Source organism: Aspergillus udagawae (genome assembly GCF_001078395.1).
Source record: "Aspergillus udagawae IFM 46973 DNA, scaffold_9, whole genome shotgun sequence".
Lineage (NCBI taxonomy): Eukaryota > Fungi > Ascomycota > Eurotiomycetes > Eurotiales > Aspergillaceae > Aspergillus > Aspergillus udagawae.
The window spans coordinates 151,449-168,615 of NW_025091272.1; the positions used below are offsets into that span (position 1 = coordinate 151,449).

At 49.9% G+C, this 17,167-nt stretch overlaps 6 protein-coding genes across 6 annotated transcripts; 3 read left to right on the plus strand and 3 right to left on the minus strand.

The window, feature by feature from the left end:
* Window positions 1–425: 425 nt before the first annotated feature.
* Window positions 426–2,846, plus strand: Aud_010291 (SPX domain protein; the record flags this gene model as incomplete). Its single annotated transcript, XM_043295134.1, has 2 exons — window positions 426–2,660; window positions 2,712–2,846. 2 exons carry the CDS (start codon window positions 426–428, stop codon window positions 2,844–2,846), a joined length of 2,370 nt encoding a protein of 789 aa, XP_043151069.1.
* Window positions 2,847–6,283: 3,437 nt separating this feature from the next.
* On the plus strand, window positions 6,284–7,069 carry Aud_010292 (DsbA family oxidoreductase; the record flags this gene model as incomplete). The annotated part of the gene is made up of 2 exons (XM_043295135.1): window positions 6,284–6,328; window positions 6,398–7,069. The coding sequence occupies 2 exons, from the start codon at window positions 6,284–6,286 to the stop codon at window positions 7,067–7,069; spliced, it is 717 nt and encodes a 238-aa protein (XP_043151070.1).
* A 500-nt stretch (window positions 7,070–7,569) lies between these two features.
* Aud_010293 (6-phosphofructo-2-kinase PFK26) lies at window positions 7,570–10,024 on the minus strand (the record flags this gene model as incomplete). Its single annotated transcript, XM_043295136.1, has 2 exons — window positions 7,570–9,409; window positions 9,738–10,024. 2 exons carry the CDS (start codon window positions 10,022–10,024, stop codon window positions 7,570–7,572), a joined length of 2,127 nt encoding a protein of 708 aa, XP_043151071.1.
* Window positions 10,025–11,983: 1,959 nt separating this feature from the next.
* Aud_010294 (uncharacterized protein) lies at window positions 11,984–12,518 on the minus strand (the record flags this gene model as incomplete). The annotated part of the gene is made up of 2 exons (XM_043295137.1): window positions 11,984–12,385; window positions 12,510–12,518. 2 exons carry the CDS (start codon window positions 12,516–12,518, stop codon window positions 11,984–11,986), a joined length of 411 nt encoding a protein of 136 aa, XP_043151072.1.
* Window positions 12,519–13,436: 918 nt separating this feature from the next.
* Aud_010295 (FMN-dependent alpha-hydroxy acid dehydrogenase) lies at window positions 13,437–15,221 on the plus strand (the record flags this gene model as incomplete). Its single annotated transcript, XM_043295138.1, has 5 exons — window positions 13,437–13,464; window positions 13,556–13,614; window positions 13,680–14,925; window positions 14,979–15,052; window positions 15,135–15,221. The coding sequence occupies 5 exons, from the start codon at window positions 13,437–13,439 to the stop codon at window positions 15,219–15,221; spliced, it is 1,494 nt and encodes a 497-aa protein (XP_043151073.1).
* Window positions 15,222–15,601: 380 nt separating this feature from the next.
* On the minus strand, window positions 15,602–16,843 carry Aud_010296 (uncharacterized protein; the record flags this gene model as incomplete). The annotated part of the gene is made up of 3 exons (XM_043295139.1): window positions 15,602–16,001; window positions 16,056–16,561; window positions 16,616–16,843. The coding sequence occupies 3 exons, from the start codon at window positions 16,841–16,843 to the stop codon at window positions 15,602–15,604; spliced, it is 1,134 nt and encodes a 377-aa protein (XP_043151074.1).
* Window positions 16,844–17,167: the final 324 nt, after the last annotated feature.

The following is a 17,167-nucleotide window of genomic DNA, read 5'->3' on the forward strand; positions in this document are numbered from 1 at the left end:
ATGAAAGAACAGTATCACGTATTTGTATTACCAATCGGCGGCAGTGTTTTTCCTTTCTGGACAATGATACAACTCGACGTCATGGAGGCTGTGATAGGCTGAGGATGCATCAGGCTAGTGTAGCACGTGCATGCGTTGGACTTCCTGATAACAGCTTCAAGAAACTAGTTGGAAGGCTAGACTGTGCCGGCCAGCCACCAGATCTCAAGCGTTGATTCAGTTGTTTAAAATCCTTTCATCAGGCCCTACGACGGTTTTCTGTTATCTCTGCTTTGTTCTTTGACAGCACGTCATGCGCTTTATGTCTTGTGCTGTTTGTCGAGACACTTCTTCCGAATAATTCCCCACAAGCCCATACACTTGGACAAGTATAGCATTGCAACCGTCGTCACCTCAATTAGCCGAAATCAGCCCACCAATTCGTCATGCGTTTTGGCAAGACGCTGAAAAACTCGATTTACGCCCCGTGGAGCGGGAAGTACATCGACTATCACAAATTGAAGGTTCTCTTAAAAGAACATGATGTCACCGAAGACGCAAGTGACTCGGAAGAGTCTCCATGGACAGAACAGGACGAGGAAGCCTTTGTCCAGGAACTGATCAATGTGCAGCTTGATAAGGTCAATGCTTTCCAGGTTGAGACATCTCAGAAGCTGAAAGAGCGTACGGCTGCTTGTGAGAGCAGATTACTGCCATTGGCACCCAATGCGGATCAGGAGACAGCCACCGTGGAGGAGAAGGAGAAGAAGACTATCGCTGCTGAAGTTCTCAATGAACTGGACCAGATTGCCAAAGAAGTCAGCGAGCTCCAGAAGTACAGTCGCATCAATTTCACTGGATTTCTCAAAGCTGCCAAGAAGCATGATCGCAAGCGCGGTGCGCGATACAAGGTACGGCCGCTGCTGCAAGTACGTTTATCGCAGCTCCCTTTCAACAGCGAGGACTATTCGCCTCTGGTTCATCGACTATCAGTGATGTATTCCTTTGTGCGCCAGATCCTGAGTGAGGATTCTGTCGAACCTAGGGATGCCGGCGAGCCCCGTTTTGGCCAGGATGCATACTCATCGTACAAATTCTGGGTCCATGAGGACAACATCCTGGAAGTCAAAACTTACATTCTTCGCCGATTGCCTGTGCTCATTTACAATCCCAAGTCTTCGAGAGACTTTGAATCCCTTCCTGAGGACCCCACAATTACATCTTTGTACTTCGACAATCCCCAGTTCGACCTCTACAATCAGAAAGTAGCCAAAGCCCCCGAAGCCGGGTCTCTCAGACTTCGGTGGACCGGGAATCTCAAGGACACGCCCGCCATTTTTCTGGAGAAGAAGATTGTGACCAGTGATGACTATAGCAAAGAGGTGAAAGTGCAGCTTAAGGAGAAGCATGTGCAGGAGTTCCTCGAGGGCAAATATACGTTCGAGAAGCAGCTGCATCGAATGGAAGGTATGAATAATGGCGAATCAGCGGAGGCGGAGTCACTCAAAAAGGATGTTGAGGAGCTGCAGTCATTCATCAAGGAGAACAGCCTACAGCCCATGCTGCGGGCCAATTACACTCGCACTGCGTTCCAAATTCCTGGTGATGATCGCATTAGAATTTCTCTCGACACCAACCTTGCGCTCATTAGGGAAGATTCGCTGGACGAAGAACGTCCGTGTCGTGACCCGACCGATTGGCATCGGAGGGATATCGACGATAGCGGAATGCAATACCCCTTCAACGGCATCAGAACCGGCGAGATCAATCGATTCCCGCACGCTTTGCTGGAGATTAAACTGAGGGGCAGCGCACATCATGTCGAGTGGGTCACCGATCTCATGGTCTCCCATCTTGTCAAGGAGGCGCCGCGCTTCTCGAAATTCGTCCACGGTGTCGCTCAGCTATTTGAGGACCATGTCAATAGCTTCCCCTTCTGGTTGAGCGAACTGGAGAATGACATCCGACGCGATCCCGAAACAGCATTTCAAGAAGAACAGGAACGGCTTGCAAAGCGTGCCCAGGATGATATGGCCGTCGGAAGCTTCCTAGGCAGCCGAGCAAGTCCTACCGCGCGCCCACTGGTTGGATCCCCGGTTACCATGTTCTCGGACCTGGGCTCCCCGGCGCGGACAAGACAGCCGTCGCAGCCTGTACCGCGGCCGAGCAGGCCTTCCATACCTGAAGGAGAAGGCCGCACATTGCCCGAGGTGAATGCTCAGCAAGAAACGCAGCCAATATCGTCGTCCCGCTTGGCCGCCCTTTTCCCGTCTTTCCCCATCTCGCGATCCAGCCGCACTCATCGACAGTCGGTTGTTCTGCCGCCTGGCGTGCGTGAACCCGTCACCTGGATCAAGGATTCGGGCCCTGTCCGTGTAGAGAGCAAGGTGTGGCTTGCCAACCAGCGAACCTTTATCAAGTGGCTGCACGTCAGTATCCTGCTTTCTTCTCTATCTCTTGGTTTGTACAATGCTGCGGGCAAACACAACGATATTGCTCGCGCCTTGTCCATTGTCTACACCTTTTTCGCCGTGTTTGCCGCCGCTTGGGGATGGTACATGTATGAAAAGCGGTCCCGGCTCATCCGGCAGCGGAGCGGACGTGATCTGGACAACACATTTGGCCCTATTGTCGTGTGTATTGGACTGGCGATTGCCTTGGTGCTGAATTTCGCCTTCAAGGTAAGCCTGACCTGTTTGGAGGTTTTGAGTGCGGAAACTGACTCGAAACAGTACTCGGCTACTTTGAAGAGGATCAGGGAGCAGCAGCCCGACGTTGACACACCCTCCATGTTCAACGTCTCATTTACCCCAGTGCAACATCCGGACACCTGGCACTTGGTTAACCAGGGTGGACAGGGACTGTAAATGCTAGTCTTTGCAATGCTTGAGGCGAGTATGACTATGTGATAACCTGTATTGAAGCGCTGTACATCCAAAAGTAGCTGATACGATATCCATATGCGTGATTGTCGATGGTTGCGATGATCAAATACCCATACTTCTGCCCCTTGCATCTTTAGTGATTGTACCGCTGATAGTGGTTGTAAGCTAATATTTACAAGAAGGGTATAACATACATGCAAGGTCATATGGCTACGCTCTGAATTTCCTCACCGTGTTGCTGAATACTCTGCATGAGTGTCTATAATGTCCGGGGTTCATCGCGCGTCTTTTCCTTACGCTCATTTTGCTCACTTATCCATCGCAGTCGCTCTCTCCAGAACTCCCAGCGATCTAGTGAGAACATGATATTCCCCTTCCACAGATTAGAATCAGGGTATTTCACAGATTTCAGCGCAGAAAGGTCCTTCCTGTCTATGCAATGAAAGATAATGTGCCCAGCAATTTGTATAAAAGTCATTAGTGCATGTACATTTCTCTAATATCCAAGTCAATCATCAGTGAAATATAGGAATCTTGTTCAACTCCCGTTCAACGATGTAATATACCAGGTATGGTCCATTAATAATGGGGAGTTGGTTCCCTTCCGCAAGGGTGCTGGTACATAATTCCATGGATCCTGCTCCAGCGTGAAAATGATAAGCTGGAATGCCCTGCCTGCTTAGCTCACTTGAGCATGGGGTCTCCAGTGAATAGGGTACAAGATGATGCGCGTTGACAGCGTTGGCGTTGACAAAGCCAGGATAGCCTTCGCCATCAAATGCATACCCAGGGTATCTGTGTTCCCAGCAACCTGCAGTTGTCACATCAGCATATCTCCATGTGCTTCTGAGCGGCCAGAACCCTCCCTTTTCATGTGGCCGCTGAGAGTGGAACTGGCCGCTCATCAGCTGTAGTGAACACCATCATGATCTGAAGCCAGAAGGAAGCTCGCGTACGAACCTGTACACACGGAATCCACCCCAATAATGCTGAAAGCGACTCGATGCAGGATATATTAGACGAAGGTGTACATGATCACCGGCCCGTAGATTGCACGGCCAGGAGGAAGAGTCTGAGATCTGTGTTATGATAGGACGACAATGTATGGTTGTATGATAATATCTTCGATGATCTCTTTAACTTCCTATGTACAATGTAGATGATGTACCCTTGTATCACATGGTTGGTACATCGGTACTGCAGTCTGAGCAGTAGAAGAGAGTGTACACTTAACATCTCACAAGCAGTGCGGAGAGCATGAGTGTTAGGAGTTGAATCCTTTGTTGGAAGTTAGCATGATGTTTTTTGGATGTGGTTTTTTGATGTTTTGTGTTGGTTGAAGTTGGAAAGGTAATGAAAAGAAATATCACAAGGAGCACAATAGTAGTCGTCGTTGCCCATTTCCATCTTAAGATGGCGTTTGGTTCTTTATGGCGTACAGGATAAGCATTATCCTGATAAGAGGCATTATAGATGACATGATAATGTGGTTTTGCGGCCACTGCTGTCTGTCACCTGGCTTTTATATGAGGCCTCTGCTTGACATTGTTCTTCTCTTTGTTGTAAACGGGGATCTTGGCCAGCTCTTCTGGCGTAAAATATTCACTAGCCATAAAGCCTTCGAGGAGGGGGTTGTGCTAACACAGGACCCTCCACTCAAAAGAGGATCATGGCCATAAACCTTCGGAAGCCATGGAACTTGTCCTTTGAATGCATAGCCCAGAAGAGACAGCTGAAACAAGCCTCGACGATGAATGAGCGACTGGAATGTCGGTGCCTCCTGGGGAAGTGGAATTGGCATGTAACCAAGTACAGCCATATGAACAGTGGCAAAGCCAGTATTCTTAGCTTCCTGTACATATCGAGGGACGAGGATTCCTCGTCGGTGATCTGCAATGCTAGTTCGGTGTGAACATAGGCCATTGTATTCGAAAGATGACGGTAACCATAGGCACTCGTCAGAGTCTGGGAATCCATATCGCTTTTGTTTGGAGTGCATGGTCCAGAACAGACAAGAGAAACATGCTTCCATGACCAGAATAAAGGAGCGAAACATTCCACTGTCCTCAGATGTAGGAATTGCCATATAACAAAGCACAGCCATGTGAACGATCGTAAATCCATCGTTTTTTGCTTGCTGCACGAATGGCAGTGGAGGATCCAATGTAGATAAGGGACTGGTGGGCACGCTTCTGTAGAATGAGGACGTATACTCCCCAAGCATCCTTCCGAATGTAGGAGATTTATGCCCAAAAACCACTGAATAGTGGGGGGAGCACAAGCGTGGAGGACATGTAGTAACCCATCACAAAAAGTAAGACGACTAAGACTGAATACTTCAGAGAGCTTTCTTGAGAGGACACAATGCCTCATATCGTGGATTGATCCACGCAGTTGGAGTCTTAATGAGACCAGCATATGGCAAGGATAAGAGCATGGATGTCGGTAGCATCTTGGTAAGACATCTTGTTGCTAAATCAGAAGAAGACCAGCAATGTGGAGGAGCATCTTTATATATACAGGTGTGCCACAGCTGAGCCAGTGAATGCAGATGAGAATGATTCATCTATGAATTGTGAATATCAAAAAGAATCAACTATAGCCATAGAGGTACAGTGAATGAAGCCTCAAGTAAATAAACTTGCCAAAGAACCAAAACAGCCAGCTTATACGAACACCATTCACCAACAGACTCCTGCCGCCATTGGCTAGTCTGAAATACAGGTAACACGCGGGATTTAGAAAGGAGACCAGAGGGATAGGGCAACAAGGGACCAAAAGGAAAACCATTGAAGGTACCACCACTGAGATTGAAGATCAGGAGGTTACCTATGCTCGCCCTCAGCCTTCTTATTATTAAGCCTTGTGGCAATGTTTGGGAAGGACTTTCTGAGCCTCATATTTATCTTGGCCATCAACCTAGACGGGCCCTGTCTGGTCCAGCATTAGACATTATTGGAATGGGTCATCGCCAGCCAGATATAGCTCAAGATGGGCGATCAATACTACAGGGTGGTGTAGCCTTTTATGTGGGCGGAGTACCTCTCTAGTCTGAAGAAAGAGAGGTATAGTTTCCCGGGTTCCTTTTTCGGCTGATGATGTCACAGCGGAGATCAGCAATATCAAGCAGCAGAAGTGGATAAAAGGCTACAGCTGGTTGTAAGATTTGTTCACCAGATAGGATCAGAGACTTGCTCATGATCAAACAGCATAACCAAATACTTGTAGATCAATCAAAATGGATCAGTATGACCTGCGAGCACGCAGGAAAGCTGCTGACAAATCATCATCAAAGCAAAGCCAAATAAATAAATATCTACCTCAGTTACGGAGTACCAGGATAATATAAATCTGTGATCCAGAGGACGCACTCTCCTTTTCATTTTGGACCACTGCCAACTGGCCCAACTCCGAACATCATGACCAACATCAACATCCAAATCATCTCTGACACCGTCTGTCCGGTACGTACACAGTATTCCCCACCACCGTCCTCATATCCCCTAGACCTCTTAAGTCTAACCCCATGTAAGTGGTGCTACGTCGGCTACCGCCGTCTCTCCCGGGCCATCACAACCCACAAAGCCACGTACCCGTCCGATACCTTCACCCTCACCTGGCACGCCTTCTACCTGAACCCGGCCTCCCCGGGGTATCCCGGCGTCGACAAGCGCGAGTTCTACGCCTCCAAGTTCGGCGAGGGCCGAGCCGCGGCTATTTTCTCGCGCCTTGCGGCCGTGGGCGAGACCGACGGCATCGCGTTCAAGTTTGGAGGCAAGACGGGGAATACCCGTGATTCGCACCGGGTGCTTTGGTATGCGGGCTTGAAGGAGAAGGAGGCTGGGGTTCGAGGAGGTGCGGCGGCGACTAACGGGAATGCGAGCGAGGCGAAGGTGGGTGGGCTGCAGACGAGGGTCGCTGAGCAGTTCTTTCGCGCCTACTTTGAGGAGGAGAAGAATATCACAGACCGGAAGGTGTTGGTTGATGCCGCGGCAGCGGCGGGATTGGACCGCGGGGAGGTTGAAAAGTTTCTGGAGTCTGGTGACGAAGGAGGAAAGGAAGTTGACCTCGACGCGGAACGAGCGCGACGTCGCTTGGTCACTGGGGTCCCGTATTTCACCGTGCAAGGGCAATATGCCATAGAGGGCGCGGATGAGCCTGAGACCTTCCTGGAGGTGTTTGAGAAAGTGAAGCAAAACTCTTAAGCTAGGGAATCTTTAGAATGCTTATTGAGCACGACTAATGTTGCAGAGTATGCGTACACTGAAGGCGCGTTATAGCCACAGGCTAAATCACATCACATATCATAAGAGCTAGACTAGACACCAGTGGGACTGGAAGGACCACATTTCTAGAAAACATCAGTTCGAGTAAGAGTTGAGCTCTGATGGCATCAGGTGCAAGTCCACCTCAACGCCATACCATGCGAGCACACAAGGACATCGGTTGATTGGAGATAAAAACAACTCATCATAGAAACTCCCGCTATCCATGACACACCCCTGAACAAGGAAACCACAAGGGATCTTTCGATGATAATACAAAGTCCATGAAAAAGACAGGAAAAGTCACATCGCAAAATCATGACATTGGCAACCGCAAAGTCCGAATCATAGCAAGGAGGGGTCATAAATCAAGCATAGAAGACTGATCAATATGAAAAGCCCCAAACGAAGATAGCAAGTCGACGGCTTCATCAGTCGAATCAATAAGTGGGGGCCTGGCTTAGTTCAAAGTCAGGAATATGGTCAAACCAATCGGTATCAGGATTGTAGCGATAGGCCTTGAAGTCCACGCCGTAAGGCTTGGGTTCGAGCATGTACAGCATTCCTAGAGGCACGTCCAGGTCGGCAACTTCATCCCGCTTCAGTCCACGGAAGTAAGCGAGCAGAACGCGCGCCACCGACCGATGGGTGACAATCAAGACGTGGTCTGTCATCCGCTCGACCTCGACAATCACAGCGCGAAGGCGGTTAATGACATCCAGATACCCTTCGCCTCCAGGGCCGGGATAACGATAGAACAGTTTGTTCTTCTTGCGGACCGCGTATTCGTCGGGATACTTTTTCCGAATCTCGTCGTATGTCATGCCCTCCATCTCTCCAGCATACAGCTCATCCAACATTTTCATCTGTTTGACATCGTACTCATCTTCGTTGAATCCTTCGACCGTCTGGACCGAGCGCCGCATCATTGACGACCAGACGCAGAAGTTACGCGGCCGATCCCTTGGGATATAGGAAGGGTTGGGAGGCGTACTGTCACCGGGACGGGGGGGAAAGTGCCGCAGCATATTCTTCTGCTGCTGTAACTGTTCCCATTGATGCCGTTGATAATCGATGAAACGAGTCAAAGCTTTGGCATAACGGCGCCCATTTTCGCTAATTTCCGAATCGCCTCCGATCCGGCCCAGCTGGTTGTCCTTACTCTCGCCGTGACGTGTGATCCAGATCTGGCGCGGTGAGAGGTTGAAATTCAAAAGATAATAGACGACCTGTGAGGAAAGAAAGCCATGGGTTTGATGAGAGACGATTTTGCGTCCCACGTCGATCATTTGAATATACGCCATGTTGTGCTTTTCTTCATACTCTCCGAGCGGGACGTAGGACTTTTCGTAGAGGGCTACACGCTTCTTGAAGTCCTCCAACGACTTCACGGGATCTTGACCTTTGTAGTCCGGGCCCGATAGCTTGAGACGCATGTTGGCTTCCAGGAGCTCGGGATCCACACAGCTGCTCTCTAGGAACAAGACACCAAGCTCAGGGCCGGCGACTTGGCGAATGTGGTCGACGATCAATTTGCGGCGCTCGAGGGTACTGTTGGTGGCATCGAGGATACCTACACTGCCACCCTGCACCAGGATATAGTCTAAGAGCTCATCCAGGGTATCCAGGGCAACCTGTTCGCGCAGCTTGACAGCACGCTGATTCTGTGGGTCGAAAAACGATGCCGATTGATCGATCTGCTCCGGCGATGCTTCCGTGACAGCCTGCTGGTTGTCCGGTCCCGCATCGATAGAATTCACGATCGTGCTACCCTCCTGTTGCATAGAGGGATGTTCTTCCTGCCCATTGACAAGGATCTTAGCGGGAACAACCGGTGGTGGGAGGCCGTTGATTTCCGGGGGCGAGGTAGCAGCCTCAGGAGGCGAGGTGTCAGTCTTAGAGGACTGTGTGTTCATCGTGCCCACGCTGACGCTGAGACGTCGCACAGAATCCACGAGATCCTTGTGCACAGACGCACGCTTGTCACGAGGGCCCATGGCTCTGGCTGGGGAAGGAGACTTGCCGGCCGCGACACGACGACGTTCTCCAACATTGAAGATCTGAGTATCATGCTGCAGCCAGTTCAAGTAGCGAGCCAACTTCTTGGTAACGTAGCTCTTGCCTCGGGCCGGAAGGCCGACCATGACAATCACCAGCTTGGAGCCGAGATCTCTCTGAGCGATACGTCCATCGGGAGACACCTTGGACTTGGTGAGACCTGGGATATCGAGAGTGGTGGCACGGACCCGACTCGGGGTCGACACCTGGCTAACGCCATTGCTACATTCACCATTATTGTCAGTACGGAACACGTTCTCACAGAATCGATCCAGACGGAGAAAACGATGATATGATCCGAGACAAATAAAAAGCAAATCTAACGAGAAGTCTTATGGGGAAACAAAACGTAGTTCGGCTATCCAAGCAAGGTGTGTTCGGGGGGATGATAGACCCGCCACGAGAACTGCTGATCAGGCACCCAAACAAAGTGACTTTTGGGCTGCAACCTGCACGATCTAGAATTCCTAATAACCCGAGGTCCAGATCAAGAAAAGAAACGCTGTCAAATCAAAGGAAATCATTGGAGGAAAAGAAAAGAGAAACATACATCTGTGGAGACGGAGGTGCGGTAGAAATCGGAGTGTCTGTTAGGGCGAACCCGACACCGTCCTTAGACACATGCGATCCCTTGTGGACATCGGAATGCAGTTCGTTCCCTAGCGCTCGTCCGACTAGAGTCTTCGGCGGCATAAGACTGGCGTCTTTCCCCGTTCCGAGCTTATTCGAACCTGCATAATGGTTTCCATTTGATGTGACACCGTTTCGCCGATGTTCAGGCGATGAGGCCGACGTCATGATCGCGGAACGCGCAATGTCTGAATGTTGCTGTGCCATCCCCGCAGAACAGCAGGGATGCAAAGGGGAGGGGAAGAGAGGAAACTTAAATAAGACAAAGATGAGGTTTCAGGATTGTGGCTAACAAAATGAGGATTTCTTATCTTGCGAGAAATGTGAGAAGAGGCTTGGAATGCACCCAGATCGATCAGGCCTGAGTCAGAGGAAGTTGGGGCGAGGGGGTGCAAACAAGAGAGGGAAAAACAAGTGGTGGGAGGGCGGAAGCAACAATAATACCAGGTAAGGTGACGAGTCGAGCAACGGCAAACAGAGCGTCACTACTATCGACGAACTGAATTCACTGCTGTGAGAAAGAGAGTTCTGGGACAAGACGTTTAAGGACAGTGAAGAACAGCCACTTCACCAAATTATACAGAGTGTGCACCGTTCAGATTTAACCTGCAGCTGAAAGGGCAATTCCGACAGATAATCCGTGGATGGCCAGGAATCTCCGGTTGATTGGATGCGGGTGCGCCGGCAAGCCAGCTCGCAAGGCAAGGACAGAACAGAACAGAACGTGATCAAACTATGGATCAGAATGGCAGTTTCGAGAAAGCAAGAAAATAGTAGTCGGGTGTTTTCTCTCATCACAGCGACCGGGAAAAGTTATATTGTCGTCTATTCTTTTCCCCGATGAAGTCACTTCTGGGGTCTTGACAGTGGATCTTCGGAAGGCTGATCACCGCCGCGATGTATCAATGATGTCAAATAATGTCTACTCAAATCAACTACTTGTTTATTGATTGCAAAACTGTGAGAACAGAATATAAGTAGTCATCAACAGCGTAGAGGAAAGCATTCATTCTCAATCATGGTTGCTGTCGTGTTGTGATACTCTATCTACCCATGTGCATAATCGGCCATAACAAAGGCCGGAAAGGCTTGGCTTGGGTTTGCGATGGATGTACAGGCAAGTTCAGAATGCTTGGCTAGGTAAGGATGCGAAGGGAAGAGGCTGATCCTGTACGGAGTGCATGATCCAGGGATAGGCTTCAATGAAAATTTCGTTGGCTCATTATCCTGACAAGTAAAAGTCCCCGTGGACTATCGGGTGTACGCCCACAATTGCATGACCAAATTGACATCCGTCTTCCACCATTGAAATTGGTATTTGAGCTTCCGACCGATGATAATCTACGATGACTTATGGCCAGTGTGTAAAACTACTCGAGGAGCAACGTCAGATCATCGCAGTCGTGACTGATACTGACCTGATTGTCAGCTCGCCGCACCCTCCCGATGAAGCAGCGCCTAACTTGTTATCTAACGGGGATCGGACTATCAGAGTTCGAGCTCGAAAGGTCTAGATGACTGCCTTAGTGCAGGCCCATCATGAATCCAGGCCATTCAGCATTTCGAAATCGCCCCATTGCCGACCCATTGGTTTAGGTTGCATGCCTCCCTTGCTCCTCCCTCGGATTCCGTCCACCACTCAGCATTGCAGCTCAGCGAGGGTTACCAGGAGCACCAGGCGCTTGGCCAGTTGCCAGTCCTCGTAGTATCTTGCCCTCTCAACTTTCAGAGGCTGAAGGTGGGTCCAGGTAGACTCATTCAGAAGGACCATGCTTGTGCATCCTTCCGTGTCGCGCAGGGATGACAGCGCGCCTACTTGTATCACATTAAGTGCCTTGTGTCCGCCGTGATGCATGTACTTCTGGGCTTTATTGTCCCGTTAGACATCTCCTTGGCAGCTTTGGCTGTTCCAAGTGGCATCACTGGATCAATTTGAAAGTTCATTGTCCGTGGTCGCCCCGTCGCTTTACTACCTTCCGCTCCGATCGTATAAATTGCGAGAAAAGCACCGGTCGGGGGTGAAGCAAGCAGTCGCATTCTGCGGAATTCTTGGCGCTTGGCAGTCACGCAGGGGGCTCCAAAGTTGCCGACGCACGTCGCTCTTCAGATAGGTGGGCTGATGGAGATCAGGTTACGCGACGCCCCTTACTGTCCGCTGCCCTGGGCTTATCGGCCAAGCCGCACGGTCAACGCGATGAGGGTCGCATACGCAGCCACACTCAGGGCTGTAAGGACCAGCACTGCATTCCCACTCGTCTTGAATTTGTGGCGATGGACCCCGTCATCTCCGACTTCGGAAAAGAACTGACGGTTTCCCTGCTGTCGACGGAAAAGACCGATGATGAGTACGCCCGTTCCGTAGATAGCAAAGAGAGCTCCGGTGCTGTAGAATTCGCTGGTGAAGATCTTGAGGACAACGAGGGCAAATGAGAATTGTGACAGTGCTGTCCGGACATAGGCGCCTTCGAAAGTCCGTTGCGCGGCTCGTACTTCGACAATCTCATCCGACGTCAGAGCGACCGTCCGCGCACGGTGCATCCGGAGACGATAGCGGTCAGCTGCTCGACGCTGGTACAAGTCAGAATCATAGCACAAGAAAGCGACGTGATACAAAGTCAAATGATGCTTATGAACACGACCAAAATAAGTGAAGAAATTTGTATGCTAATTTTCAGGGTTGCTCAAGACATACCTCGAACATAGCGACGTGTCAGGCAGGGTTGGAGTGTATGATCCCGCTAATTTAAGAGACACAAGGACAGCAGAACGTAGAGCGACAAACCGCAACGGAGTTGATGATAGCTGGGCTATTCGACTGCCCAATCCTATTATCGAGCACTTTGCCTTCTTCTAAGGATACGCGATACTCCAATTTTAGCTGGAAGTTGAGTCCCGAGCGTAGGTTGATATGAACTCCAGAAGTTTCCGTGAGGAGAAAAGCGTCACTTTTGGAGCTCACGTGGATCCTTCAAAGACGGCCCTATGTGGAAGATTATCATGTTCCCTGATAATTGCTTGCTCAACACGAGATATCCTTGCCATCCGAATTCAGTGATGGAATGTGGTCTTATCTTGTAACTCTTCGAATCTGAGCAAGTATCTTCTTCCACCGTGCTACCCTGAAATCTCCTATGATCCTATCATTATTATTTTGTTTAGTTCCAACACAGTTCTCATCTCATTTCCCCACCAATAATCCAACAGCGTTCTCTAAGCGGCCAACAAACAAGACAAACACGAACCCCAGCATCGGCTTTCGACTTTGCCCAATACAGTAAGTAATATTCAATCGCCGGTTCTCCCCATTCTTCATCAGTCCAAAGATTTGTGCTCTTTCAATGGAATTGATGGAGCTGCCCCCACGTCGGCCTCTCCCCCACGTCGGCCTCTTGTCCGAACGACTGTATGCGGAACCCATCAATCCGATCATGGTGGCTTTGATAACTTCAACCATCGGACAGCAAATGTATATCTGCTAAACTAGGTAGCCTGTGGGGTACAATTTCGCCGACTTTTTCTTTTTCTTCTCTTGCCCTGGCCATTTCTCCTCCTTTGTTCATACTTTTGATCTTCACGCACTCGCAGGAGTTGTGATAAGCACTCCGTAAATACTATCGAGATGGGGAAGGTATTTGATGCTGCAGAAGGTACACTACACCTTATACAGCATCGAGAATCCTTGTCGATGCTCTGTCAATTGATCAAGATGTTGGCTAACCATATCATCGTAATGCTCAGTCGCGAAACATAATACCCCCGACAGTTGTTGGGTAATTTTGTACGGAAAAGTGTACGATGTATGTCTTCATCAACATTTATCTTCTAATTGAGATCGGTCCGTCCTGATTCATACAACCTCCAGGTCACAGACTTTCTTTCGGAACATCCTGGTGGTGCCAAGATCATTCTCAAGCTTGCCGGCAAAGATGCTACCGAGGAATACGATCCCATCCATCCTCCAGGCATTCTCGAGGAGAATCTCAAGCCTGAAGCATTGCTAGGAACCGTCAATCCAGATACGCTACCCAAGGGACAGGCAGAGCCTTCCCCAGCGGCATCCGAGGAGAGCAAAGGGCAGGTCCCCATGGAAGCACTCCTCAACATGGACGATATTGAGCAAGTAGCCACAAAGAACGTCAGCAGAAAGGCGTGGGCCTACTACTACTCAGCATCCGATGATAAAATCACCAAGCGGTTCAATACCGAGGTGTACAGGTCCATCATTTTGCGACCAAGGGTCTTTATCGACTGCACGAAATGCGATTTGGATACCTCCTTTCTTGGACACAAGCTTGGAATGCCAATATATGTGTCGCCTGCTGCTATGGCTCGCCTGGGCCATCCAGCAGGTGAAGCAGGCATTGCAGAGGCGTGTCGCAGCTTCGGGGCTATGCAAATCATCTCCAACAATGCATCCATGACACCAGAGCAGATTGTCAAGGATGCTGCTCCGGATCAGGTCTTTGGATGGCAAATCTATGTTCAGATCGACCGCAAGAAGAGTGAAGCGATGCTGGCACGCATCAATAAGCTGAAGGCGATCAAGTTTATCGTTCTCACCCTCGATGCTCCCGTTCCCGGTAAACGAGAGGACGACGAGCGAGGCAACAACGTTGCTGCTTCAATGCCCGTTCCCAGTGCTGTGAAAGCGGCAGACAAAGCCGCAGATGGTACTCCGGATGTGAGCCAAGCTGGGGGTGTTGGAAAGCAATTGTTTGCCGGAACAGCCCCATCTCTCACTTGGAAGGACACTTTGCCGTGGCTGGCTAAGCACACAGATTTGCCTATTGTTCTCAAGGGTCTCCAAACACATGAGGACGCCTACATCGCGTCGCTTCACACTCCGCAAGTGAAGGGTATCATCCTATCGAATCATGGCGGCCGAGCCCTTGACACCGCTCCTCCTGCGGTCCATAGTCTGTTAGAGATCCGGAAATACTGCCCTGAGGTCTTCGACAAGCTTGATGTTTGGGTAGATGGTGGCATTCGACGCGGCACAGATGTTGTGAAAGCGCTCTGTCTAGGTGCCAAAGCTGTAGGAATTGGACGGCCTGCCCTTTGGGGCTTGGGAGCCGGTGGCGTCGATGGTGTTAAGCGCACATTGGAGAGTATGTTCCACCCTCAGGAGTAATCAGAAGCACATAGGCTGACATCTTTTCAGTCCTTGCCGACGAAACCAAGACTTGCATGCGGCTGCTTGGTGTCGAAAGGGTGGAGGATTTAGGACCACAGCATGTAAGTTGACAGCCCCTCAATCTCCAGATCTGACGTCGGCACCTTGAGAGTTTCTTTCAGCTCGATACTGACCTTTGACAAGATCAATACCCGAGTCGTTGAGCAACAGATTTATGATGGGCCTTCTGGCCTCGATGCCATTCGCAATGTTTTCCGTGCAAAACTCTAGGTTTAGAACATCTTAATGACCTTTTCGCCTCTTAATGCTTGCTCGTTACTTGTGATCCGCGACCTGTACAAATGCAAACACAAATGAATCACCCATACTTTTGAAATGCTGCATGCTGAAGAACCGCGATCAAACCTTACCCGTAGACCAATACAAATATAGGCGCCAATTTGTTATGTCAGCCAATCGCTGCCCAATTCGTCTGTGGACTACTGTACTCTGCTGATGTATGTGTCGAATTTCCGTGATTGCTCTTAGAGTAGGTTGCTTGCAGTCGCCAATCGACTTACAGCGATCCCATGTTCTGGACCATTTCAGTGGTGAGGCCTCTGGCTGGAGTCGATCATGCTCATATGTTTCTCTTTCTGGTCGCTCCAGCTCTAAGCCTCAGTGAACAAGCACTGCAGCCAACCTTTCCGAAACCAGTTCCGATCCTTCTGCCAGCCCTTGACCACGAGATCTCTTCCAAGCTTGACCACCTCTTCAACTTGAGCATTGGTTCCCCAACCGGGAACGGTACTGCCCCAGCAGATGAAGTGAGTGCCGATATGGATGGCGATCCGGAAGGCCATATCTTTATCGATCGGGCCGTAACCGTCAAGCAGTCCCTCAATGAGCCAGACTCCTGCGTCGACGTTCTTGAAATGCTTGAGCTGGTAGAGCTCCGCCAGCATCTGACCCAGATCGAGAGCTCGGGTACCCCATTGACATAATTCCCAGTCCGTCACGAGGAGAGGAATATCGTTTTGCTGATCCAATGCGGTGCTTGGAATTAAAACACTACTCTCATTAATCCCAGCGAACTCTTCAAGGTAAACAGATCGATCAACTTACTTTCCCGACCAAAAGTCTCCGTGAATCACTCCAAACCCCTTCCCATCTTTCCGGCCCAGCTCGGTCGCTGCCATGTCCCTGACTTCGCGGAAGATATGCTGGCTTTCTTTCAGCAATGCTGGGAATTGATCAACCATCTTAACGAGATTGTCATAGTTGATCGTGAACTTGAGATCGCGCATGAGCTCATTCTTCTCCATCGTCTTGACCAGATCATTCTGAGACTCTTCTGAGACCCAAGTGTGGAAAGAGAGCAGCCACTTTCCCAACGCACGACCGACAGAAGTGGCCAGTTCGCGAGAGACATTTTGCGTGTTTGTGGGGAGGAGCATGAAAGACTTCAGATCCAGCGCTCCGGGCAGATCTTCGAGGACCTGTGTGTTGGTGTCATGGTTAAATTGGAACAGGCGAGGGGTCTTGACTGTGCAGTTGGTATTGTTGTTGGTGTCCGTCTCGGTTGTAGCGGGGAAGTCATTCAAGGCGTTCAGGATCGTCTCCTCGAACAGCTTTTTGGCTTTTGATCAGCACAAGTGCCGTAGCATCTTTGTTCGTAGACTTACGCAGCGATCTGTCGACAGCTTGAAGTCTCGATTGGAAGCAACATAGTCCTCTCCGTGTTTAATGATAATCGTTTTCGTCCCATCCTGGAGTGGCCTAGCGAGAATACCTCGATAGACGAAGTTGGCCGTTCCTCCGCTGAGCGGGGTGAGAGAAGAGCACTCGTAGGTTGTCTGTGATAGCTCCTGCAAGACGAGCGTTGAGATATCGTGATTTGTGTTCTCAGACATGGCCGTGGTGTATAGATTACCTGGTAGATGTCGAACTATAAATGGGTTAATCACAGCTTAACTTCTAGAGAATGCAACTCGGCGATTGATTCGATTGAAAATTGAGTATCCGACAGCAAATATGATTGTATCTATATATCACTCAATAATATCCACTCAATACGACCCGACATGTTTGAGCCAACAAAATGCCCACAGTCATATGGAGCTCTAAGCAGTCTACGGCGGGGACCACTTTGGGAAGTGTGTTTGTTCGCCAAGAATACCGACGCTCGTGTTCGGTTTAGAAATGTCCCATGGAAAGGACTTCATAGAAGACACTAC